This window comes from Hypanus sabinus, chromosome 8, assembly GCF_030144855.1.
Source record: "Hypanus sabinus isolate sHypSab1 chromosome 8, sHypSab1.hap1, whole genome shotgun sequence".
Classification (NCBI taxonomy): domain Eukaryota; kingdom Metazoa; phylum Chordata; class Chondrichthyes; order Myliobatiformes; family Dasyatidae; genus Hypanus; species Hypanus sabinus.
The window spans coordinates 157,442,786-157,470,322 of NC_082713.1; the positions used below are offsets into that span (position 1 = coordinate 157,442,786).

The 27,537-nt window shown below is 40.9% G+C and overlaps 1 protein-coding gene across 3 annotated transcripts in view; it reads left to right on the forward strand.

The window, feature by feature from the left end:
* The window catches only part of cped1 (cadherin-like and PC-esterase domain containing 1), a 241,290-nt gene that overhangs the window by 89,672 nt on the left and 124,081 nt on the right, over positions 1 to 27,537 (forward strand). For all 3 annotated transcript variants that reach the window (XM_059978328.1, XM_059978329.1, XM_059978327.1), the window contains exons 8-13: positions 12,225 to 12,297; positions 19,209 to 19,376; positions 21,294 to 21,398; positions 22,211 to 22,380; positions 23,210 to 23,268; positions 24,170 to 24,199. In XM_059978328.1, the coding sequence (XP_059834311.1) occupies positions 12,225 to 12,297; positions 19,209 to 19,376; positions 21,294 to 21,398; positions 22,211 to 22,380; positions 23,210 to 23,268; positions 24,170 to 24,199 (605 nt within the window). The remainder of the gene's footprint in view (positions 1 to 12,224; positions 12,298 to 19,208; positions 19,377 to 21,293; positions 21,399 to 22,210; positions 22,381 to 23,209; positions 23,269 to 24,169; positions 24,200 to 27,537) is intronic.

Sequence of the window (27,537 nt, forward strand, 5' to 3'; positions counted from 1 at the left end):
TTCTAGGCAACGCCATCACTATTGGGAAGCCCTGAAATGTACACTTGCCGTGGCTTGAAAGTCTGCACAACATGCCCTGGAAATTTAAATGTTGTATCAGTATTGACCTGAGTTCTAAGGAAACTGGGTGTATTAAGGCAGAGGTTGATAGGTTCATGATTAGTCAGGGCATGGAAGGCTACAGGGAGAAGGCAGGAGATTGGAGTTGAGAAGGAAATGGATCTGCCATAATGAAATGGCAGACCAGACTTGATGGGCCAAATGGCCTGTTACGAATCCCGTAACTGGATTACTTACCAGCAAAGATGGAGACATCCGTTGAAGTCTGATGATACTATTTTAACAGTATTTATTAGTAAAAATACACAAAAATAATATCAATGCAAATATACAGATAATATACGTCATCAATACTAAATCTAAAAGTGCGGGTATAATAATAATCAATGAGAAATAAGCTCTATCATTGTCTAGGGAATAATGTATTGTCCGATGGAAATATAAAGTTCACTCAGTTCATGCAGGCTGCTGTCTTTTGGTTGTCGCTGTGTTGCACTTTGTTGGAGAGAGAGAGAGAGAAATAGGAATAGAATGGGAACAGTTACCACTACGGGTTTTTCCAACCTTTATGATTTCGATCCGTCAGGTGTCTCTTTGTCGTGGCCATTCAAGTGTGACCTCTCCTTTAGCTAAACCGTTCTTCTGTGGTGAGCCCGCCAACCCAGGCAAGGGAGGACACACACGAGCCCCCTCTGGCTGTCGCTATTAAACGCTGTCACGGGATTTCTAGCGTTTCTCCTGGTGCATCTGAAGGGGTTGTTCCCCAGACCCTTTTTTATCCTTACTCACGGGGTCTCAGATGTCGATCAGGTTGGGATAATGCAATCCCTCAACCAGCCCACTCTGGTTGTCCCTGAGGGGTTTCAATGAATAGTACAGTACTCAATATACAATTCCTTCTCCAAGAGACAATGGCCGTTATCAATGGTTCTGTTCCGCTGAGGTCTGGACACATTCCAAACCTTGTGTTTTCTGGGTCTCTCTCTCTCTCTCTCTCATTTCCTGGGTCCCAGACCCGAATTAATAGCGATCTTGCAATTCTCAAAAAGGAGGGGGCGACTTTGTACCCTTCGGCCCCTCAGAGTTGCTTCACATTCATAACAGGCCTAATTCTACTTCTATGTCTTGTGGTCTTACAGAATCCCACTGAAAGTATAATCAGTCCTGGTGAGGTGAGGAAGCATTTGTTCGACTGACCATAAGACCATGAAATATCGGAGCAGAATTAGGCCATTTGGCCCATCAAGTCTGCTCCGCCATTTCATCATGGCTGATCCATTTTCCCTCTTAGCCTCAGTCTCCTGCCTTCTCCCCATATCCCCTCATGCCCTGACCTATCAAGAATCTATTAACTTCTGCCTTAAATATACATAAAGACTTGGCCTCCACAACTGCCTGAGGCAAAGAATTCCACAGATTCACCACTTTCTGGCTAAAGAAGACCTTCTATTCTGAGGCTGTGGTCTTAGACTCTCCCACCAGAGGAAATGTCCTTTCCACATCCACTCTATCAAGACATTTCACTATTCAATAAATTTCAATGAGGTCACCCCTCATTCTTTTGAACTATAGTGAATACAGGCCCACATCCATCAAATGCTCTTCATGTGACAAGCTATTCAATCCTGAAATCATTTTTGTGAATCTCCTTTGAACCCTGTCCAGTTTCAGCAAACCCTCTCTAAGATGAGGGGCCCAAACACTGCTCACAATACTCCAAGTGAGGTCTCACCGGTGCTTTATAAAGTGCTTTACATCCTTGCTTTTATATTTTAGTCCTCTTGAAATGAATGCTAACATTTCATTTGCCTTCCTCACCACTGACTCAACCTGCAAATTAACCTTTAGGGAATCCTGCACAGGGACTCCCAAGTCTCTTTGTGTCTCAGTTCTTTATATTTTCTCTCCATTTAGAAAATAGTCACCTCTTTCATTTCTTCTACCAAAGTGCATGACCATACACTTCCTGACACTGTATTCTATCTGCCATTTCTTTGCCCGTTCTCCTAATCTAAGTCCTTCTGTAGCTGCTCTATTTTCTCAAAACTTCCTACCCCTCCACCTACCTTCATATTGTCAGCAACCCTTTCAACAAAGCCATCCATTCCATCATCCAAATCCTTGACACATAACGTCAAAAACAATCCATCCCAGCACAGGCCCCTGTGGAACACCAGCAGCCAACCTAAAAAGGCTCCCTTTATTCCCACTCTTTGCCTCCTGCCAGTCAGCCACTGCTTTATCCATGCTAGAATCTTTCCTGTAGTACCATGGGCTCCTAGCTTGTTAAGCAGCCTCATGTGTGGCACTTTGTCAAAAGACTTCTAAAAATCCAAGTATACAACATCAACCAATTCTCCTTTGTCTATTCCGCTTGTTATTTCTTCAAAGAATTCTGACAGATTTGTCAGGCAAGATTTTCTCTTTAAGGAAACCATTCTGACCATAGCCTAATTTATCATGTGCCTGCAAGTACCTGGAAACTACTTCCTTTGCAATCAACTCCAGCACCTTCCCAACCACTGAGGTCAGACTAACTGGTCTACATTTCCCTTTCTTCTGCCTCCCTCATTTCTTGAAGAGTGGAGTGATTCTGGCAATTTTCCAGTCTTCCAGAACCATTTCAGAGTCTAGTGATTCTTGAAAGACTATTACTAATGCCTCCACAATTTCTTCAGCCACCTCCTTCGGAATCCTGGATGTACACCATCTGGTCCAAGTGACTTATCTACTTTCAGACTTTTCAGTTTACCAAGAACACTCTCTCTAGTCATGGTAATGTCACACACTTCATGACCCCTGACACCTGGAACTTCTGAACCATACTGCTAGTGTCTTCCACAGTGAAGACTGACACAAAATACCATATGTCCGACATCTCCTTGTCCCCCATTACTACCTCTCCTGCATCGCTTTCCAGCAGTCTAATAACCACTCTCGCCTCTCTTTTACACTTCATGTATCCGAAGAAACTTCTGGTATCCTATTTAATATTATTGGCTGGCTTACTTTCTTATTCTACTTTTTTTTTTACCTTAATGACTTTTTTTTACCTTAATGACTTTTTTTTAGTTGCTTTCTGTTAGTATCCTCTAACTTCCCACTAATCTTTGCTCTATTAAATGCCCTCTCTTTGGCTTTTATGTTGGCTTTGACCTCTTGCTAACCACAGTTGTTTCATCTTGCTTTTGGAATACTTCTTCCTCTTTGGGATGTGTATATCCTATGCCTTCCATTGTGACTATGCCGTCATCCCTGCCAGTGTTCTTTTCCAGCCAATCCTGGCCAGCTCCTCTCTCATGCCTCTGTAATTTCTTTACTCCACTGTAATACTGATACTCAGACTTCAGCAGCAGCTTCTCGAATTTCAGAGTGGATTTGAGCATATTACAATCACATCTCCCTAAGAGTTCTTTTACTTTAAGGCAGGGGTGTCAAACTCATTTTAGGTCACGGGCCGGATTGAGCAAAATGCAGCTTTATGCAGGCCGGATCAGTTGGACGCGTGTGAACGCAGCTTTCGTTTCCTCCGTTTTTTCGGCCTGCTCTAATGTGTCTCAGTCTCTGCTATAACTACAAAGTGTTTCACTTTACAAATTCCGTTTCTTATGAAGAAGACTGCCGAATAAACGCTAAAAACCCTGAAAACCTGGTACCTGAATAAACTCAGCATTAGCCATATCATACGCCATAGGCGCTTCTATTACTAGGGCCAGCTTTAATAGTAATTAGATATTATCTCGCAAGCCAAAGATAATTCCACCACGGGCCGGATTTGGCCCGCGGGCCTTGAGTTTGACCTATATGCTTTAAGGTCTCAAATCAGTTCTGGTAGATTGCATAACATCCAATCCAGAACAGCTGATCTCCCAGTGGACTCGACCATGAGCTGCTCTAAAAAGTCATTTCACAGGCACTCTCTAAGTTCCCCCTCCTGGATATCCAGCACCAATCTGATTTTCCCAGTCCACTTGCTGTTGTAACATTGCCATTTTGGCTAGCATTTTCTACCCCCCACTGGTGAGTTAGTTAGGCATCAACCCTCACACTGTGTGAAGATTGTGCCAAGACATTAAGGAAGTCTAGACATAGTACAAATAAAAGATATTTTGACAGATTCGTGGATAGAAAGGATTTCAGGGGTTCCCAACCTTTTTTTAATGTCATGGAGTTTTACCACTAACCGAGTGATCCATGGATCCCAGGTTGGAACCCCTGGTTTAGAAGGACAAGGGTCCAACATTGGAAATGGGAATAGCTCAAGCAGACAACATGGTCAACATGAATTGGGTTGGAGAACTTGTTCGGTAGTTTTTTGTTTTATTATCCTTATTATTGTCGCATGGACCAAGGTAAAGTAAAAAGAAACATAGAAAACCTACAGCAAAATAAAGGTTTTTGGCCCACAAAGCTGTGTCGAATATGTCCTTACCTTAGAAATTACCTAGGGTTACCCATAGCCCTTTATTTTTCTGAGGTCCATGTACCTGTCCAGGAGCCTCTTAAAGACCCTACTGTATCCGCCTCCACCACCATCAATGGTAGCCCATTCCATGCACTCACCACTCTCTGCTTTTTTTTTAAAAAAAACAAACTTACCCCTGACATCTCCTCTGTATCTACTTCCAAGCACCTTAAAACTGTGCCCTCTCATGCTAGCCCTTTCAGCCCTGGGGAAAAGCCTCCGACTATCCACCCGATCAATGCCTCTCATCATCTTGTCGTACATCATTTTCATACTGATCAGATCATTATATAAACAACAGCAGAATACAAAATAAACTACTACAGAGAATATGCAGCTGTACAATTAGGTTCAAGGTCATAACGAGGTAGATTATGAGGTCTAAAGTTCATTTTATTGTACTCGGGAGTCATGCGGTAATGGTATAACTGTGGGTAGAAGCTGTCCTCAACCTTGGTGCGACAAGCTTTCAGGGATTTGTATCTTCTGCACGACAGAGGGAGAGGGGAAGAAATGAGAATGACTGTGGTGGGTGGAGTCTTTGAGTATCCTGGCTGCTTTACCACAGTAGTGAGAGTATGGGCAGGGTACATGAAGGGCAGGCTGTGATGTACTAAGCTGTGACTTCGACTCTCTGCGGTTTCTTGTGGCCATGGGCATAGCGGTTGCCAAGCCAAGCCCTTGTGCATCCACTTAGGATCCTTTCTCTGCTGCATCATTTATAAGCTGGCAAGGGTTAATAGGGACATGCCAGATTTCCTTAGCTTCCTCAGAGTGTAGAGGCATTGGTGAGCTTTCCTCGCCAAGGCACCCATATGGTTGGATATGGACAGGAGACTGGTGATGTTCACTTCTGGGGACTTGGAGCTCTCAACTTTCTTGAACTCAGCGCCATTGATACTGTGGTGAACGACATATACCTGTCTGGACATGCCCCCGCTGACTGCTCCTGTGGCTCCTCCCACAGACCCCGTTATAAAGGCGATTGAGGCCTGAGCCCGGCCTCTCAGTCTCCAGGATGTAGTGTGGTGGTCAATTGCTGCTTGTTCTTTCTTCCAATCAATAAAAGCCGATATCTCGCCTCACGTCTCAGAGAGTTATTGATGGCATCAGATATAGACCGAAATATGTTCATGGCTCAGCTTTCCTGAAGTCAGTGACCAGCTCTTTTGTTTAGCTCATATCGAAGGGCAACTTGTTATGACATCATGTCACTAAGCTCTCTAGCTCCTTCCATCATTTGGTATACAGCCCACTACAGCAGTACCTTTAGAGTTAGAACCGAATCTGTCCAGGCAGTCATGAGTGTATAAGGAGCAGAGGGCTGAGGACGTAACTTCGAAGAGAACCATAATCTTGGTAGAGGTGTTGCTGCCTGTCTTTGCTGACTGAGGTCTGTTGGTCAGGAAGTTGAGGATCCTGGTGCAGAGGAAGATGTCAACTCCCAGGGTCCAGATTTTGGTGATGAGTTTGCTTGGAACTATTATTAAAGGTGAAGCTGTGGTCGACAAACAATAATCTAATATAGGTGTCTTTACTGTGCTGTGTTGTATAAATCTCAATACAGTTTCAATTGAAAAAAAATGGATTGCAAAAAATAAAAAAAATGGTTTGAAATCCAGCATAAAATGCTATTCTCAGAAAATCATAGTGAGATAAAACACAGAAACGAAGTCTTTGGTCCACTGAACGTGTGCCTGCGGTTGTTACTGCAATTCTCAACTCTTCTCACATTTCCATGCACTTCCTCCAGATTTGATCACTTAGCTGCATGCTTGAGGCAGTTTACAGAGATTAATTGCATGTGCTTTTTTTTCTTTGAAGGGAGGGAGGAAACCAAAGAGGCTGGAGAAAGAGTGCCAGAGCTAGGGATTGAACTTGGGACATTGAAGTTTTAAGTTAACAACTACACAAGCAAAACCACCAATCTAGTGAAAAGTTGCAAAGTTCAGGCGGGAAAAAAAGTCTCCAGGAATGGAAATCATGTTTGGTCAATTTATTGGAGCTTTTTTTAAAAGAATTAGGATAAGATTAAAGCTGGTGGGTATTTTTTTTTTTGCAAGAACAGAAAGTTGACTGGCTGACAGGAGAGAGTGAGGAATCATAAATGAACCTTTTCTGATTGGTGAAGTTTAACAAGTGGTGGATCATGGGAACCAATGCTGGGATCTCAACTTCTGTATAAAATGACTTGTATGAAGAGACTGAAAGTGTGATGGCTATCTTTACTGACGGTGACCAAGTCCAAGTGAAGAGGAGAGGATGAGGCTAGGGGAAATTATTACTGGGGGATTAAATGGCAAATATTGGAGAGATTATTTAGCGATCACAGTAGGAAAATTCCATTTCTGTTAGCATGAACATTGAATTTTCCAACCTCATACTCCCTGTACTCCTTTCTCTATCCCCTTTTGTTCTGTCTAGCTACTCCCCTCCCCCATAACATTTTCCTATCACCCAGTTTCAGTGCCATCCCCACCTGGTTCAGTCTTCCTCTCTTCCCTTATTGATCTGGTTCCACACCACCTTTCTTACACTAGATTCCAGAATCTGTCATCTTTTTTCTTTGTATCACATTCCCACCTCTGTCTCTACCTTCAGTATCCCTCTTCCCTTAACTGGTTCCAATAGGCCCTTTTTTACTACTTGTTCCTCACTTCTAGCTGTCATCCACCAACCAACATGTCTTGACTCCATCTCTCCCACTCCCCCACCTGGCACTACCTGGTAACCTTGGACATTACTGATTCCATCTATCATACCTCTGCCCCCTCTACCTCCTACCTCTTTAAGTTGGCTCTTTCCCCTCTAGACTCTCAGCCGTCATGCAGGGTCTCAACCCAAAATGTGGACTATCCATCTCCTTTGACCCTCCACCATTTTATTTTTTGCCCACAATACCGTTTATTACCAGCAGAGGGAGTAAAGAGATGGTCTCCAATTTAATAGTTGCCTGCATAAGAAAGACTTCCCATATCAAATATCTGTACATGTTGAATAGCGGTTTCTTTACAATTTTGATAAATAACAAGAACAACAAAGATCATGAATTCCATAAGTAAATAGTTTCCCACTTATTTCAATAGTTATATCTGCTTAACATGTTATGATCTGTTAGGTTGTAATTCTGAGTCTTGAACTGAAAGTGAAAATTGAATTTGCTTTCTGAAGACAAGAAGAGTATTGCTGTGATTTTCAGTATGTTCCTATGAGGCAATGCAGAATAACAAGGATTCTCCTTGGAATTTCCTGTGGTCTTATTTCTGGACAAGGAGAAGTTCATAACAATGCACGGCCCTGTAGGGATGTTCAGACACGAAGTGAAATTCTAGTGTAAACACTAGAAAATGAACAACATATTTTAGAATGACATATTTTTGCTTTGGTGGGGGAAGAGTATGGAGCTCTTGTGTTTAGCCTTTATCTATAAAATTGGGCCTGACTGAACAGTTTGGGAAGAGGCCAGGGAAGATGTTGTCTCTTTTTGTGTAGTGTTTGTGGAAAATGAGGACAAAGGACCACCTGCGCTTGCCGCTGCATCACTTGAAGTGCATATTCTTGACCCAAACTGTCAATTAGCAGTGGTGTATTATCTGCCCATATGACCTCTCCTCAGTGAGTCGATCTACATCCTTGATGTTGAACCTCAGCCTGTACTTACAAAGGAAAAACAGATGTTTGTATTTGGAGCTACAAGTTCCAAGACATACGATACCAAAAATCTCCTTTAACCATCGGCACTTCTGAATGTGGGTTCCTTTCTGATGTAACAAAACAATGTCTGTTCAGCTCAAAGTTGGAGCCTCACAGTGAAAAGTGCGATATATTGTACAAATGTTTCCTTTGGACGTCAGGATAAGTATAAGGTCTTCTACCAGTGGACAAGAGCCATGTTTCTAATTTGTCACATCATCTGTGTCCGGCCAGTTTGAAAGAAAATGAAAATGGAAGCACTCTGCAAGCACTGCCTGAGCAGCTTATAAATTCAAGGACATCCCAGCAGTGGCCACATGCAAGTCCGAAGCACAAATATTATGAGACCTTAGCTGTTTAATTATGGAGCATGCAAATAGAAGCATTTTACAATACAATTTCTTCCCTTACAATCAGTCTAAAACATCTGCTACTCGTTCCATCATTTAGCGATGTATCAGACTTTCCACAGAGGCACAGTTAAGATGTTAGGGCTGCCAATGAAATGTGGCTTTTGAAGTACCAGTAAACCATATCCAAAATTTTCTTCAACATGCAAATCACTGAAAACCCAGAGGAGTGCACACAAAATGCTGGAGGAATTCAGCAAATCAGGAAGCATCCATGGAGAGAAATAATAGTCAACATTTCGGGCTAAGACTCTTCAAGTCTTGATGAAAGGTCTCAGCCTGAAACATTGACACTTTATTCTTCTCCAATAGATACTGCATGATCTCCTGAGTTCCTCCAGCATTTTTTTCTCCAGTTCCTAAATAACCTTGATGCTATCTATATTTCTAAATAGAGTTGAGGTTGCCTGCTTTATGTAATAAAATTATCTATTTTACTATGCAGTCAAAATATTCCACATTTGTCTATGCTATATAACATTTTTCTCCAATGCATTTTTAAAAACAAAAAAATGCTTCATCAAGATTATCAATTACATTCATTTAGATCTGCTTTTCATTTTGTTTTATTTTCCAACGTATATTTGGAACTATAATAAATAATCTTCTTTGAATCGTGACCTTATCTCTTTGAATGAGAATGCTTAGGCAGGATAATGTCATAGAAACATAGAAATGTAGAAAACCTACAGCATAATATAGGACTGTCGGCCCACAATGCTGTACCGAGCATGTACTTACTTTAGAAATTCCCTATGGTTACCTTAAGCCTTCTATTTTTCTAAGCTCCATATACCTATCCAGGACCCTGTCGTATCTGCCTCCACCACTGTTGCCGGCAGCCCATTCCACGCACTCACCACTGTCTGCGTAGTAAAAAAAAACTTACCCCTAACATCTCCTCTGTACCTACTTCCAAGCACATTAAAACTATGCCCTCTCGTGTTAGCCGCTTCAGCCCTGGGAAAAAGCCTCTGACTATCTACACGATCAATGCCTCTCATCATCTTATACACCTCTATCAGGTCACCTCTCATCCTCCGTCGCTCCGAGGAGAAAAGGCCGAGTTCACTCAATCTATTCTCGTAAGGCATGCTCCCCAATCCAGGCAACATCCTTGTAAATCACCTCTGCATCTTTTCTATGGTTTCCACATCTTTCCTGTAGTGAAGTTGCCAAATCTGAGCGTACAACTCCCAAGTGGGGTCTGACCAGGGTTCTATACAGCTGTAACATTACCTCTTGGCTCTTAAACTCAATCCCACATCTTATGAAGGCCATGCACCGTATGCCACCTTAACCACAAAGTTATCCTGCACAGCAACTTTGTGTGTCCTATGGACTTGGACCCCAAGATCCCTCTGATCCTCCACACTGCCAAGAGTCTTACCATTAATACTATATCCTGCCATCATATTTGACCTACCAAAATGAACCACCTCACACTTATCTGGGTTGAACTCCATCCGCCACTTCTCAGCTCAATTTTGCATCCTATCAATGTCTCATTGTAACCTCTGAGAGCCCTCCACACTACCCACAACACCCCCAACTTTTGTGTCATCAACAAATTTACTAACCCTTCCCTCCACTTCCTCATTCAGGTCATTTATAAGAATCACAAAGAGAAGGGGTCCCAGAACAGATTCCTGAGGCATACCACTGGTCACCAACTTCCATGCAAAATATGGCCCTTCTACAACCACTCTTTGTCTTCTGTGGGTAAGCCAATTCTGGATCCACAAATCAAGGTCACCTTGGATACCACGCCTGCTTACTTTCTCAGTTTGCCTTGCATGGGGTACCTTATCAAATGCCTTGCTGAAATCCATATACACTATATCTACTGCTCTACCTTCATCAATGTGTTCAGTCACATCCTCAAAAAGTTCAATCAGGCTTGTAAGGCACAAGCTGCCCTTGACAAAGCCATGCTGACTAATCATGTTATACCTCTCCAAATGTTCATAAATCCTGCCTCTCAGTATCTTTTCCATCAATTTACCAACCACTGAAGCAGGGCTTACTGGTCTATAATTTCCTGGGCTATCTCTACTCCCTCCCTTGAATAAGGGAACAACATCTGCAACCCTCCAATCCTTCAGAACCTCTCCCATTCCCATTGATGATGCAAAGATCATTGTCAGAGGCTCAGCAATCTCATCCTTTGCCTCCCACAGTTGCCTGGGGTATATCTCATCTGGTCCTTGTGACTTAGCCAACTTGATGATTTCCAAAAGCTCCAGCACATCCTCTTTCTTAGTATCTACATGCTCAAGCTTTTCAGTCCGCTGTAAGTCATCCCTACAATCACCAAGATCCTCTTCTTTAGTGAATAGTGAAGCAAAGTATTCATTAAGTACCTACGCTATCTCCTCTAGTTCCATACACACTTTTCCACTGTCACACTTGATGGGTCCTATTCTCTCACATCATATCTTCTTGCTCTTCACCTGCTTGTAGAATGCTTTGGGGCTTTCCTTAATCCTGTCCACCAAGGCCTTCTCATGACGCCTTCTGGCTCTCCTAATTTCATCCTTGAGCTCCTTCCTGCTAGCCTTATAATCATCTAGATCTCTATCATTACCTAGTTTTTTGAACCTTTCGTAAACTCTTCTTTTCTTCTTGTCCTAATTTACAACAGCCTTTGTACACTATGGTTCCTGTACCCTATCATCCTCTCCATCTCATTGTAACTTGTCTATGCAGCACCCCATGCAAATATCCCCTGAACATTTACCATATTTCTTCCATATGTTTCCCTGAGGCCATCTGTTTCCAATTTATGCTTCCAAGTTCCTGCCTGATAGCCCCTTACTCCAATTAAACATTTCCCTAACGTCTATTCCTATCCCTCTCCAATGCTATGGTAAAGGAGATAGAATTGTGACCACTATCTCCAAAATGCTCTCCCACTGAGAGACCTGACACCCGACCAGCTTCATTTCCCAATACCAGATCAAGTACAGCCTCTTCTTGTAGGCAATCTGTATATTGTGTCAAGAAACCTTCCTGAACACACCTAACAAACTCCACCCCATCTAAACCCCTCACTCTAGGGGTATGCCAATCAATATTTGGCAAATTAAAATCTCCCACCACAGCAACCCTGTTATTATTATTCCTTTCCAGAATCTGTCTCCCTGTCTGCTCCTTGATTTCCTTGTTACTATTGGGTGGTCTGTAAAAATCACCCAGTAGAGTTATTGACCCCTTCCTGTTCCTATCTTCCACCCACAGAGATTTTGTAGACAATCCCTCCATGTTTTCCTCCTTTTCTGCTGTCATGATAGTATTTCTGATCAACAGTGCCATGCCCCCACCTCTTTTGCCTCCCTCCCTGTTCTTTCTGAAACATCTAAAGCCTGGCACTTGAAGTAGCCATTAAAAATTGCCCCAAGGTCAATAACTCTGTTTGAAATTATTGTACTACAAAACAATGCTGGTTAGCTCACATGCTTTATAGTCTTATGGCAAAAGAAAGTATATTTTCATATATTAATTGTGCAAAATTGGCTTAAAGTATAGAATGATTATTGTTTGCATGTTACTTTTTATGATGGTTAAACAAGCTGATGTTAATTGATTTTTCTCAGATGTTGTTCGTGTTTTCAGCTATTGGCCTTTGATCTTAGCTTTGGTTCATCTCTCTATCCAGTGATTGTTGAGGTAAGAATTATTTTATCACTAGTCACTTTAATACTTAAATAATGTTTTCTTTTCCTTGGGAGGATTGAGGGAAGCTATGACACTTTCTTTAGAGGAAGTGTCCAAATGTACAGCTGAATAAATTGGATTCTACATTCCTGGGACCAACTTGAGGCTTTTGACTTCTGAGATCAGATTCTGATGGTTTTTTTGTTTATTTGAAGTGTACAAATAAATTCTTTTAGATTCACTCAGTATATTCTGCAGTAAATGTCCACAAATGCAAAGTCATTCCAACGGGACAAACGTTTGTCAATTATTATGCTAACAAGAGCATAAAACTACAATTGAAGTATTCAAGGGAATTCTGATTCTGGGCAGAGGTGTCTGGGTTACGAAAAGCTTCTGTGGGAAGCCCATCACTCAACTACTACGTATATCTCCATAAACACGGGAAGGAATTGTAAACACAACCAGAAAGATCTAGGGCACTAATTGACAAGCCTCTATTTCTGTATTATCTGTTGGAGCAATATTGATAGGAACCTAATAAATGTGGTTAAAATACGTGAATTAGGATTCTGTATTGCATTTGGAACACTGGGCAATGTGGATTGCAATGTGCGAGTACAGCGTCTGATGCCACCATACCCTTTAACCTGTGGAAAGTCACCTCAACTTTGCTTTGGCCGTTGCCATTTTTCTCAACGTGTAGTAATTAGTTCAAGGGGTAAAGCTCAGTAGCCAGGCTTGTTAGGAACCTATTAAAGTAATTGACAAATCCTAAAAAGGATTGCAACTGTGCCCTTGGGGTATCCACCACTGCTTGAATTTTCTCAACACACTTTTGTAATCCTTGGGCATCAATTGTGTGACCACAGTAAGTGATGCTTGGTTTAAATAATTCTCACTTGATAAGTTGTGCTCCGAGGCCATAATCTTCTAATCTTTTTAGCATTGTCTTGAGATTTTGGAGTTGCTCTTTGCTAGTCTCATTCAGTAACAATGATGTCATCCAGGTAACAGTGGATGCCCGGATAGTCTTGCCACACCTGGCCCGTAGCTTTCTGCCGGAGTGCAGGTGCAGATAATAAACCTATTATAGTGATAAAGCCCTTCGTGAAAGTTTATGGTGAATGTTTTTGGACTCTTCTTCTATCTCCGTCTGTAGGTAGGCCTCAGCTAAGTTCACTTTGCAGAAGTGTCTGCCTCCGTTAAGGTTTGCAAAGTTATCTTCTATCACGGACAGTTGGTATCGATCTACTTTCAGCACTGGGTTGATAGTGACCTTAAAATTATCACAGATCCTGACAGACCCATTCTTCTTGGCTATTGGGATCACTGGCAATGCCCATGGGTTCCACATGACCTTGCAATGAATTCCTTCAGCATCGCTGGCTGCTTCATTACAGATGATATAAGGAACCAGATGGGCTTTGAGAACTTGGGTGTGGCATTTTAATCTCACACAATTTTACCCTTGATACGTTTGAGTTTTCCAATGTCAGCCCTGGCACAGTTGTGGCATCACCCAGTACCTTTCTTAATTTGCTTTCATTTGACTCTATCATGTGGGAAGTGGATGAATCTTCAATCAGGTTATAGTTGTCTCAGCCAGTCATGGCCCCACAATGCTGGGCCTCCTGTTTTACTACATATAAAGCCCATTGTGGCTTATTGGTTGTATTTCTCTGTTACAAATGTCATCCACATATGAGTTATCTTTTCTCTGGTATAAATTCTTAGTTGGATATCTGCAGGCTTCAGTTTTTTGAAATACTGTACCATTGAATCACAGTTTGTAGAATTACTGAAACAGTCAAGCCAATGTTCCATTCCATTTTAATTAAACTGCTGTTCACTTCCGGGGTAAGCTTGTCTACTGTTAGTTTTCACATTTTAAATCTTAAGTCTGTGTCACTCTCATCAGATTTTTCATCAACAGCATGCAGCTTGGTGCTCCCTTTTGAAATGTCAACTTGACTATTTAACTTCTTCTCTTCCCTATGCAGTCCATTACTTTTTGTCTGCCCAACATGATTTTTGTACGTGACCTGCTTTGTTGCATTTTTTAAAAATTTTTTTTGCAAGTTTCACCTTTAAACCTATATTGGCCTGGTGTATGTGAGCCCCTGCCACAATGGTCACACAATTTGTTTGGCCAGGCAGGTTCCTGTTTAGAAGTCGCAATTTTTGTTCACATTACTTCCATTGCTGATTGTAACTCAGTTACGTCTCTGGAAGCTTATCCATTGATATAGCAATTTCAATTGCTCTTTAAATCTAAGTTGTTTCAGTTGGGAAGCATATTTGGATGCTTTTTTGTATGATTGCACGAGCTAAGTGACCTCCTAGTGCATCATTAAGCCCATTACTGAACTAACAATGCTCTGACAACTACTTCAGCCATGTACACTGAAATGGACTCCCCTTCCTTTTAATTCTGCTCCTTTCAATATTTTTATTGATTTCTTACAAAAGAAATACAGGATGCAGGAGGATGTGCATCATATATCAATTACAATATATGTGAATCACACTTATAGTTTCATTATCCCATATTAATGTAAATTAAATTGAATCATAATATTGAAAAGTAATAATTTTATTATAGAAAAAAAATCCAAACCCACTACCACGAAAAGCTGTTTGGTAAAGAAAGGAAAAGGAAAACAAAAGTCCTTATCATATAGTACAACATATTATTAGGCAACCTCTGTTCTTGATAATAAATCAAAGATTTTGAAAGTAATTCAAAACAGGTCTCCATGTGTTAGAAAGTCTTGATTCAGAAATTGAACAACGAATCTTCTCTGAATATAAGCATGACATAACATTGCTTAGCTATTGAGTATGAGTAAGCTTTTGATTCTGCTTCTGAAAGTGTTTTGCAATCAGCAGTGGTTTTGGTCCTATGTATTCCTGCATTATGTGTCAGCAAAGCTCATTTTGGCTGGTTTGGTTGGAGTAGCCAAAATGTCTAAGCCAACTGTATGCTTTTAAACCCTTTGCACTCAGCAAAACTGGTACTTATTTCTCATTGGCTATTCAATTTGCGTTAAAATACAGGTCAATCAGTTCAGTGCACAATATTCAATTATCTGATGTGTTGTTGAACTTCTCTATCTTTCTGATGTAATGAGCCATTTCTGCCGGTACTCGCTGTTACGAACCAGTGAACTCATCCATTTTCTGGCTTTTCGTTTTTATTCGAATGACTCTTCCCTTCCAAAGAACACATTCTGCATTTTTTTTAACTTGGCCATTTCTTGCAGAGTTCATTTAAAAACTTTAATGTCATGCACTTCAATGGGTAGGTAGTCATCGTGGGTTTGTTTAACACTTCCTCGTTGCCACTGTAATGTTTTGTAACTCCAAAACATAAGATACTAATTGTGAGAAATTGTAAGATGGGTGCCCAGGAGAGCGGGTCTTCATTTAGTTTTAATTTCAAGTGAGGCACACCTGTGTGTGATGACGTATGCCATTCACGTACTATTACATATAACCCATAAAGAATAGCTTAATCAAACAATATATTTACAATATTACTGAAATATTAAACACACAGCACCCCTGGTGGGTTTTTATTAAGTGAGCTGGGTGACACAGGTCAGTGTTATTACTGTTAGCGACTGCATTGAGAACTGTGTGGATGAGTGTGTGCTTTTCGGGACTTATCAGACTGCGTAAAAATCCCAAAAGATTAGCAGTTTCTGTCTGGCACCAGGAATCGTTCCATGGTCAAAATTGCTTAGATCTAATTTCTTATCTATTCGGATGTTTGGTATGAACAATTACTGAACATCTTGACCGTATCTGCATACTTTTAAGCATTGAATTGCTGCCATATGATTGGCTGATTAGATATTTGTATTCGTGAAGGGGTGTACTTAATAAAGTGGCCACATCGGGCTGCTGTTTATCAATTACTGCTTGGCATTCATTCAATTCCCTCCGTATTAACCAACAGGCTTCAGGACTTTACAACTGGATACTTGACGTCCTAATTGGGAGACCACAGACAGTACAGGTCTTCACAGCCATACCTCAATGATGCAGGCTTATCCCACTAATCTACTCTCTCTACCCATATGACTATGTGGCTACACACATTTCAAACACCATCTATAAGTTTGGAGATGATACTAGTGTCACTGGCAGAATCTCTGTTGGGAATGAAAGAAAGATGTACAAGGATGAGATAGATTAGATGGTTGAATGGTGTCACAACAGCAACCTTGCCCTCAACATCAGCCAAACAATGAATTGATTAAGTCTTGATGAAGAGTTTCGGACCAAAATGTCAATGGTTTCTTCATTTCCAAGGGTGCCGCCTGACCTGCTGAGTTCCTCCAGCATTTTGTGTACGTTGCTAAGGAATTTGTTGTGGACCGCAGGAAGGGAAAGTTGAGAGGACACACACCAGTCTTCACGCAGAGTCAGCAGTGGAAAGGGTGAGAAGCTTCAAATTCCTGGACAGCTCCCCATAGACATGCTAAAAGCCTCCTTGGGGAAAAAATGCAACATCTCCAATGGCCCATGACAGTTCAACATAATGCAGGAGCATTTTGGTACTGCGTGGGGAGCACATACAAGTCCATGTAAGTGGCAGGAGGAGGCTACCAGCCTGCCCACCCCATCAAGATTATCTGTCCCACCTGGGGAATAGTCTGTGATTCCCACATTAGCCTCATAAGTCCCTCAGTACTCATCAAACCGGAGCGGAAGCCAGATCTCGTTGATTCCAAGATTCTGCTACTAGGATATTCTGAATGTTTGCCCAATTCCCCCAGGAGTTCTGTGGGAGATGAGGTGCAGTATTGTGGCAAGGAATGTATAAAGAACTATTATGTTCATTATCGAGTCTGGTTGACACCATTCTTTGCTTAGTTTGGCTTCTTTGCTTGCCCTGGATCATGACTGGCATGCCATCAATAAGTGCAGCATCCTTCCTTACACAGTAAAGAAAAATTTTTAAATGCTCACTAGAGGCCAGCAGAGCACAGGAGACTCAAGATCAAATGAGTTTCATTTCCTGACTTGGGATGCTGGGCTGATTTGAAGGCCATGCAATATGTTAAAAATAGTCCTATATCGTCTCGCACATGTGGGCCAGCCAAAAGTGGTTTTGTTTAAGAGTCCAATATAAATCAGTGTGCATTACATATGGAGTTATAAATTGAACGCATGCTTGTATTATAATAAAAACAAAAAAATGTTGGAAACACGCAATGGGTCAGGCAATATCGATGCAAAGGAAACAGAACTGATCTTCAGGGTAAAGACTCTGCTCATTTCTAACAAGGGCTCTTCGACTTGGACATTTAACTGTTCCTTGTTCATAGATGCTGCTGAATATTTCCTGTATTTTCTGTTTCCAGCATCTGGGCTTTTTCTTTTGTTTTTATTAGACATAGTGTAATACAATATGGAAACACAATTCTCTTTTAAGCCAGTCCCATTTGCCAGTTTTTGGCGCATCTCCCTTTAAACCAAGAGTCCCCAACCAAGGGTCCAAGGACCCCTTGCATAATAGTATTGGTCCTTGTCATAAAAAAGGTTGGGAACCCCTGCTCTAAACCTTTCTCATTCATTGTACCTGTCCAAGTATCTCTTGAATGTTGTTATTATTGCATTCTAGTTAGGTTTTCAGCTGAAGCTGCTGTAGTAGCCAAAATATATTTTCCCATTTAAGCCAAAATACCTCAGATACATAAGAGAAGTTTATAAAATCACGAGAAGCATATATAAAAGGTGAGTATCCTTTTCCCAGGGTCAAAATATTTAATCCTGGAAGGCATGCCTTTAAGGTGGGATGGGAGTGTTCAAAGGAGCGGTGTGGGGCAAGTTGTTTTTGCACGGAGAGTAGTAGAACACACTACCAGGGCAATAATAGAAAAATAGAAAACCTACAGCACAATACAGGCCCTTCAGCCCACAATGCTGTGCCGAACATCTACTTACTAATAGGGGCAGGCGTGATAGAAGCTCTTGGGTACGTAGATGTACAATAAATGAAGGGATGTGGATCATGGGGTTAGATATGGTATAACATTAGCTCGGCACAACTAAGGGCCTGTTCTTGTGCTGTACGTACACTAGTTTTTGATTAACATTGCCAAGGGAAATTCTTGGCTAACGTCCCTGTGCATGTGTTTGCTTATGATGGAATATTGAATTCATGATAAAGCAAGCGCTAAAGTGTTGCTGCTGTAATAGCAACAAGGCTGATGTCTTCTGTCATTGGGCCCAATATCAGTCCTTCTCCCTCTACTGTTGCAGCTGCGTCATTATGCAGTATGGGGCCATGCCCACGTGAAGGCTCTGCCAGGCCCGAGCCCTGAAATCAAATAGTGAAACAACGAGCAATTAGAATGCAGATTACAGAGATCAAAACATAAAACAATTGCAAAATAAATCACTGAAATCCCAGAAATTATAATCATGGCTTAGATTTCAGGCTAAATCCTCGGGACTTCAATATACCCACTGTGTTAATGATGTAAATACAGGAACATTTTAAACTATTCTGGTTTTTTGTATTAAAGTTGTTATATGGAATTCTTAAATTGTAAAGAACTTGAAGATTTCTACAGGTTTGAGAATAAGTTGTGAAAAACAAAGCCTTCAGAATATTTTAATGATCATAAAAATACTTCACAAGCTGGATTGTCAAATCGAGAAATTCTGTTGGATAAGTGGTGCCAACTGTTTCATGGACGTTTTCTGGAATAGTTTGATAAGTTGACATTTTATTCAAGTTGCTCCTAGTTTATGGATTTGTCAAATTGGTTACTTGTCAGGTGTCTGTATTATCTGATGGTCTGATCTTTCTCTGAGAAATTTGAACACAATCTGACCATTGTTTGAACCATGAAAGTTTTGAGATGGTCAGAATTAGAACTATAAGCTAACCTTTTAATTTGCAGGTACACCAACAGCCTGTCTTTGAAGCGGATGATAACATAGCTTTTGCAGATCGCATCACCAAAGATTTCCTGCTGGAAGATACTTTCAGGCTGCTATTATCTGGTGCATCTGTAGTAAGTGAACTATACGAAGCTTTAGAAAATGTACATCAATCTGCAAGATTGAAGGTAAGATTCTGAAAGTCTTTAGAACAATTATTCTATTATGCTAAAACAGGAGAATAGGAGAAACTAGCTATTTGACCTTGGGATTATGCCTATGTTTGTATTCCACATGGGTTTCTCCCTCCTCCTGTACTTCATTCTTCCTAAATTTCCCCCTTCATGTATGCATCAGAACTCCTGAAATAAATCAGTGGAGTTGTAAAATTTGTGACAACCACATGGTGTGTCTGCATACTCCTCAATCTCTTCATTGTGTAAGTAAGTGGTCATAAATACTTCGACCTCCCTTGTTCTGGAGTGATTAACAAACTGCTGGAGGTAGTAACATCTTTTTGTGTGTGATGGCATTAGTAATCAAACTGATGATACAAAGTTTGAAGGTGTTGTGGACATTGTGGAGAGGTATCAGAGGTTACAGCGGGGCATCGATAGGATGCAAAACTGGACTGAGAAGTGGCAGATGGAGTTCAACCCAGATAAATGTGAAATAGTTTATTTTGGTAGGTCAAATATGATGACAGAATATAGTATTAATGGTAAGACTCTTGGCAGTGTGGATGATCAGAGGGATCTTGGGGTCCGAGTGCGTAGGTTGACTCTGTGGTTAAGAAGGCGTATGGTGTATTGGCCTTTATCAATCGTGGAATTGAATTTAGGAGCCGAGAGGTAATGTTGCAGCTATATAGGACCCTGGTCAGACCCCAATTGGAGTACTGTGCTCAGTTCTGGTCGCCTCACTACAAGAAGGATGTGGAAGCCATAGAAAGGGTGCAGAGGAGATTGGCAAGGATGTTGCCTGGATTGGGGAGCATGCCTTAGGAGAATAGGTTGAGTGAACTCGGCCTTTTCTCCTTGGAGGGAAGGAGAATGAGAGGTGACCCTGATAGAGGTGTATAAGATGATGAGAGGCATTGATCATGTGGATAATCAGAGGGTTTTTTCCCAGGGCTGAAATGGTTGCCACAAGAGGACATTGGTTTAAGGTGCTGGGGAGTAGGTACAGAGGAGATGTCGGGGTAACTTTCTTACGCAGAGAGTGATGAGTGCGTGGAATGGGCTGCCAGCAACGGTAGTGGAGGCGGATATGATAGGGTCTTTTAAGAGGCTTTTAGATAGGTACATGGAGCTTAGAAAAATAGAGGGCTATGGGTAAAGCTGGGTGATTTCTCAGGTAGGGACATGTTCGGTGCAGCTTTGTGGGCCGAAGGGCCTGTATTGTGCTGTAGGTTTTCTATGTTTCTACTGCCACGAATGATATTTTCCATTCAGTGACGGCTGTCCTTACACTCCTTTTATGGTGTTGATCACCACTGGAATGATTCAAAATGCAGGAGGGCTAATTTATTATTAAATAACCAACCACAACAAAAGCTATTGCTACAGGGAAACTGGGCTTTTGAGTGGTAGGAAACTATTTAATCCTTTGAATATCGGTACTTGGCCAGCTTGTGGTGGGAAACTATTCCCTTTAGCAGAGGTAATGAGCCACAGTTAGACCTCCACTGACCAGACTGAAGCAGGTTATTGTTCCCTTGACTACATAGTATGTGGAGTCAGGAGTCCATTCATGTTGAGGCCCTTACACTTCAATCTGGCACCCTCATCCTCTTCCTCGCACCACACCACTACAATCCATCCTTGTTCTTTTCAGAAGTCTTTTTGCCTTTTGAATCCTTTATCATCAATGCTGGCTTCCATCTTGTTTCTTCATTTCCTCGTTGTCTGCCTTTTGTCGTTAAATACACCCAGTCAAATCTGAAATTACTGTTGTAAGGTCTTCAGTGCAAAACATTAACTTCCCTCTCTCTCCTCAGATGCAGCCTGACTACCTGAGCGCTTCCAGTATTTTCTGTTCATATTTTATTTGTTGCCAAGTTGGCTTAACCGTTAACTGGCCTTCACCATTAATTTTAATTGCAGAGTAACAGCTGGCTCCAGAAACGTGAACTTTGTCTGAGTGCAAGAGATGTAACAGTCATTAGTCACTTTCAAATGGAATTCAAGAGCCAAGGGAAGTTTCAGTTGGTAGGTAGATACAATTTTAAGGCTATGTTGTTACCTACAACCAAATGATGGGCTTAATAAATGTCGGAGTTTTTTCAGATCAAAAGTCCTTATTTTATACTTAAATCTAATTTGTGACAGGCTTACCCATTTAAGCTTTTCTTGGCTGACCAGGATTCCAACATGATACCAATGGACTTCAGTCATTTTTGCACATCGTGGCTCAGATGAATGGCAAAAGTCCAATTAGAGCTGGATGGAAGCTCATCACTGGACACGCTGTTGAGCTCAGTGATGCAGCACGAGCGAGTTAGAGTTCTTCGGTTAATTTGGTTGCTGCTCCTGAGGAAGCAGAGAAACGCTTGCTGATTTTTCTTTAATAAGTTGTTTACAGCTGTGCTTTTAAAAATGTATATTTTTATTTACCTAGCTTTTAAAATATCTCTTGACTCTGAGACTATTAAAATATCTGTTTTTTAAAAAAGGGCATTTGGGAGCGGTGTGTCAAGATATAATATCTGAAGCTTATTTTCCATGGTAGCCTTCTCCTCCTCATGAGGCATCTCTTCACTGAAGAAGGTCAACACTTGCAGCCCTTTGCATCCAGTAATAGAAAGTGGGATTGGGCAGTGAGCCAGATCCCGGATGGCAAGCCTGCTAAACTTGAAACCCTTTATCAAATTGTAACCGAAACCTCAATTACTTTTTCATTAATATTTTCTGTCCTCCAAATAATGTATTTTTATAATTAAACTGGAGTAAAATAATTTGAGAATGACGATTACACATAATAATATGAATTTATTTATTATTATAATTGTTTTCCCTTACAGCTTTATCCATCTAGTAATCCAGATTATCAAAGGATATTATATGCATTATATCGCAAGTTTGATAGCACAGCCAGGACAAGATCTATTCGAGGGATGCATCTACTTCTTTCAGAGCTGCAAGAACAATTCCAAGCTCTTCATCTGAGGAACAGTTTGAATGACTTCAAATGGTAAAAAGATCTGAATGCTGTATTATTTTAATTGTTTTAAAGTACTGTTAAGTCCTGTATTGGTTTATTACACACATCGATGTGGCGTAGTATGGATTTGAGAGGGTCATTTATAGAGTGGGATAACCTTCTCAATCGAAGTGGAATGGAAAAATTAGAGGAAAAGTTAAGTGCTGTGCTTGCAGCTACATGTTTGTAATCCAGGGTTAACTCACTAAAAGTACATTTCTCTTTCCACAGTTGCTGCCAAATTTGCTGAATGTTTGCAACATTTTTAAATTTTATATACAGTACATTAAACTGGTTCAATATTCACCCATCACTGTCTGACTCTTGTTCTACTTTCTCCTATGAGGGTCCCTTCTAAGGACTTGTTTTATTTACACTACCAAGTGTATACTTTAGTTGTAAAATAAGAAGGTTCTGTGTTCTGATTTATCTATAAAATTGTTACATTTTAAAATGAATGCCACTGTTTTTCACTTCTCTGGTGCTGCTGAAATTAATTGAATAGAAGTTGGAACTCACTAGAGTCACATACTGTATGTATGTAAAAGTACTATAAAAAAGCAATGGGATTTTAGTGAGGTTCTCCTGTTGACAGGAGCTGCAGTTTTGAGGGATCACAGTGTTAAAGCGATCAGGTTTATTGACAATTAATTCTGCATGATCACATCAAGAAGAAACAATCTTATTGCCCTCAAACAGGGAAAGAGTACATTGCCAGGCCACATCAATTCGGTCTAATCATTAATTACTGGAATGTGTAATAATGTAAGTATGAAAGTGGTCAACTAATGTGCTTGTATTGTGTTTCTTTTCTTAATAGGGAACCATTCCAGACTATACCACCTCATACGTTTGTAAAGACTGGCAACACCAAAATCGGTAAAGCGTTCTTTAATGTTCCATTAAAATATTTTAATATTGAATCATACTAGCATTTAGGAGTTTTTGAAGCTTTGAAATGGGGGGATTAGTGACTCTCTGTGTGGAGTTTGTGTGTTTTTCTGGTTTCTTTCAAAATTGCACAGATGAGTTAGTTGATGGGTTAATTGGTGGCTAGACATTGTTCCTCATGTAAGTAATTGTTAGGAGACTCAGGTATTAATGGACATAGACTACAGGGAGCTTAACCAGGAAATAACACTGGGAATGCTCTGAGTGCTGGTATTGAATCTGGCCAAACAGCTTTGACGCATGTCATATAGAAATATGAAAGTCATCTGATTTATTTCAAGGAATATCTCTGAAATGCTTATTTTATTTTAAGTCACTTCTGTTCACAGAAAACTGGAAAGCAGAATCACAAGAGTATCAGTATCATCATCATTGTGCGCTGTGTCGTATGATGTGGGCGATTGTGGTCCTTCCATGACCATGATTGCTCTTGGCAATTTTTTCTACAGAAATGATCTGCCGTTGCCTTCTTTTGGGGGCAGCGCCTTTACGAGATGGGTGACCCCAGCTATTATCAATACACTGCAGAGAATGTCTGCCTGATTTCAGTGCTCTCATAACCAGGACTTGTGATACGCACCAGCTACCACCTGCTCCTGTGGCTTCACGTGACCCTGATCGGGGTGGGAGGGGGTGGTTAAACAGGTGCTGCACCTTGCCCAAGGGTGACCTGCAGGCTAGCGGAGGGAAGGAATGCCTTAAACCTCCTTGGGTAGAGACGTATTTTCACCCTGCATTGAGATGAATCTACTTTTTCTCTGAAACAAATTAAATATTCAATTTTATGAAATATCATTTTAATTGCCAATATTTTTTTATTTTTCTGCAGGTCAGAATAAACCAAACAATTGCAGCACAGGTAACGTCTGTTTCTCGTGTGCTGTTCAGTTAACTGTAACTGGCATATATTGACATGTTTTTAGATTTATTGACAGTGGGATTGAAAAGTGGTGAACAATGTTTATCTGTGAATGCTTAATGAGGCAGAATTATACAGTCATTCTTATAAAGATTAGAATGGAAGTTTTTTTAACAAGTTAAAACAAATCACTAACATATTTTAAATTAATCCATGTTGCCTTAGGATCTTGCTCAAATTCTTTCTGTTGATGCTAAAGGGAGAATCACTCCTCCCATCACTTGGGCAAAACACAAAATGCTGGGGAAACACTCCTTTTATCTGCAGAGGGAAGTGGACAAGATGATGTTTTGGGTCAAGAGCTTACAACTGGACCACAAGACAGATAGATGATATAAAAAGGGTGGAGGGCAGGGATGGGACAGGATCACCGTGGCAACCTCCTTCGTTTTAACAAAAGGAGTGAACTTGCCTCTGGACATCCTTCCAGGGGAACCTGCTGAATCTGGTGGGAGAATTACCCATGTTGAGCTCCCTTGTACAGTATGCTCTTGCATGTCAATATTGGATACAGTATCACATGGGGAATTCCTGTTCATAAAATGTGAAAAATGTACTAATTGTTCAATAGGCTATAACCCTACACTTAGCCAGAACTGTCAACCTGAATATTTCTTTATCACTCAAAATGTCTGTAAACTTCTTAAGCATAAAATCAATGAATATAGATCAATTAGGAAAAGAAACTTAAAAAAAAATTCTAACCGCTGACCTTTAGTTCTAATTACTAAAGCATTTGAACTAAGAGTACTTTAAATGGCTTAAGATTTAGAGATTTTAAATTCTTATGAAGATTACAAAGAGAGGTTTTAATTTTAAAATTAAAATGAATCGCAAATACATTTTAAATTAACAATCCTTGCCTAATGATCTTGCTCAAGTTTCTTCTGTTGATGCTAAAGGGAGAATCACTCCTCTCATCTCTTAGGCAAAACACAAACTGCTGAGGGATGAGTAGATCAAGGAATCACAGGAGAGGTTGATTACTGCAGTATGCAGAAAGGGGAGGGAAAGATGTGGTCAGTGGTGAAATCATGTTGTAGCTGATGGAAGTTGCAACTCTTCGACCTGACACAATATTCTCGAGCAAGTGGGATTTACCAATGTCAAAAACTTAGAGCAAGATTCTCTATTCGTTCAGGACATTGTGAAGAGTGGAGACTTGGTCTCAATCCATAATATCATAATATGTATCTGAAACCAAAACATTGATTGTCCACTCTTTGCTACAAAAGACCACAACATTTAGGAACAGAATTAAGCCATTTGGCTCATCGAGTCTGCTCTTCCATTTTATCAAGGCCGATCCATTTTCCTCTCAGCTCCAATCTCCTGCCTTCTCCCTGTATCCCTCATGCCCCGACTAATCAAGAATCTATCAGCCTCTGCCTTAAATATACTCAATGAGTTGGCCTGCACAGGCCGGCTGTGGAAAAGAAGCTGCCTGACTTTGTGAAGATCCCTGAACAGTTTGTTTTTTTTTGCTCTAAGGTCCCCACATGAGTCTGGGGTCTCTCGTGTCTCCAGCACTGTGTATCAATATTACAATGGGCTTTCTGTACACACCAATTTTAGATTTTGCAGCATGTACAAATGCACCTGAAGGGTCTATGTAGGGATTGAGGACACTTAGCATGAAATTGGAAACAAGATTACAGAGTTCTGGTCAGAACACTTGCAGGAATAATTAACACAGCAGTTGAAATAAACTTGCGTATCATCTTCTCAAAACTGCAATAGCAGTCTCTTGACTAGCAGGCATACTGGTTGAGATATCCAGTAAAAAGATGAGCTCCTGAAAGAGGAAATTTTGCTGACAGCAGTTTGAAGCTTTGCAATGGAGAAACATTCAGAAAGAATGTGAGAAAGTGCAAGGTGGGGTTTTAAAAAAAGCTCTGACCCGTTCCAAGAGCTTAACATTTACACCCTGAAATATCTGCCTAACCCCTCTCCAGTATTTTCATGTCACATCTTTCCATTGCTTCCCTGACAATGCATTCTGCGTGAGGGAGGCAGGTCATTCTTTCCATTCCGTGCTCTTCAGTGATTAAATATCAAAGTCTCACTGAGTGACATTAGAACTTGCCAAGCTGCCAGTTATGCAGATTATGCCCTTCGTACACCTCTCGACAAATCCTTTAATAATGGAGCAATTGAGCATGCCGATATTTTTCAAGATTTGATGTCCAATACTTCTGTGTGCGAGGTATTCCCTATGAACCTGGGAATGTTTGCACGGGGCACCGACAGCTGTGGGTTGATGAGATCATGGGGAGGGGAAAAGTGGGAAATTCTGCCTGCTGGTGGGACAGTGGTGAACTCCTTCGCTTTCAGGCAGCTTTCTCGTATTAGCACCATTCAGCTCTTTCCATGAAATGTTCCGCTGGTGCTGGCTGTGTTACAATGTACCAAAGCCATCATTTCAACCATCAATGTCTCTTACGATCACTGCTGGCTAGAACAAAGACAGGAATCAGAATAAGGTTTAATAGTGCTAACCTGTATTGCACCTCTGTTGCTGTGGGTCTCTTTCATTTTAGAACATAGAATAGCACATCACAGTACAGGCCCTTCAGCCCACAATGTTGTGCCGACCCTTAAACCCTGCCTCCCATATATCCCCCCCCCCACCTTAAATTCCTCCATATACCTGTCTAGTAGTCTCTTAAATTTCACTAGTGTATCTGCCTCCACCACTGACTCAGGCAGTGCATTCCACACACCAACTGCTCTCTGAGTGAAAAACCTTCCTCTAATATCCCCCTTGAACTTCCTCCCCTTACCTTAAAGCCATGTCCTCTTGTACTGAGCAGTGGTGCCCTGGGGAAGAGGTGCTGGCTGTTCACTCTGTCTGTTCCTCTTAATATGGCAGCAGTACAGTGCAAAACATAAAATTACTATAACAATAAGAAAAATATATATAAATTAAATTATAGTGCAAAACGAGAGCAGAAATAGTGAATTTGTGTTTGTGTGTTGGTTCGTTGTCTGTCCAAAAATGGCACAGGAAGAAGTTATGTGTGTCCTCGGGCTGCTCTACCTCGTCTCTGGTAGTAAGAAGAAGAGAGCATATTCTGGGTGGTGGTGTTGCTTAATGGTGGTGGCATCACCTTTTGAAAATGCCCTCGATTCTCTCGAGGGTAGTACTCATGATGGAGCTGGCTGAGTTTGCAACAAGAATTCAAAACAGGTACTGTACGGTAAAATATCAACAGCTATCAGAATCGGGGATTCACAGCCAGCATCGGTAGGACATTTCATGGAAAGAGTTGATATTT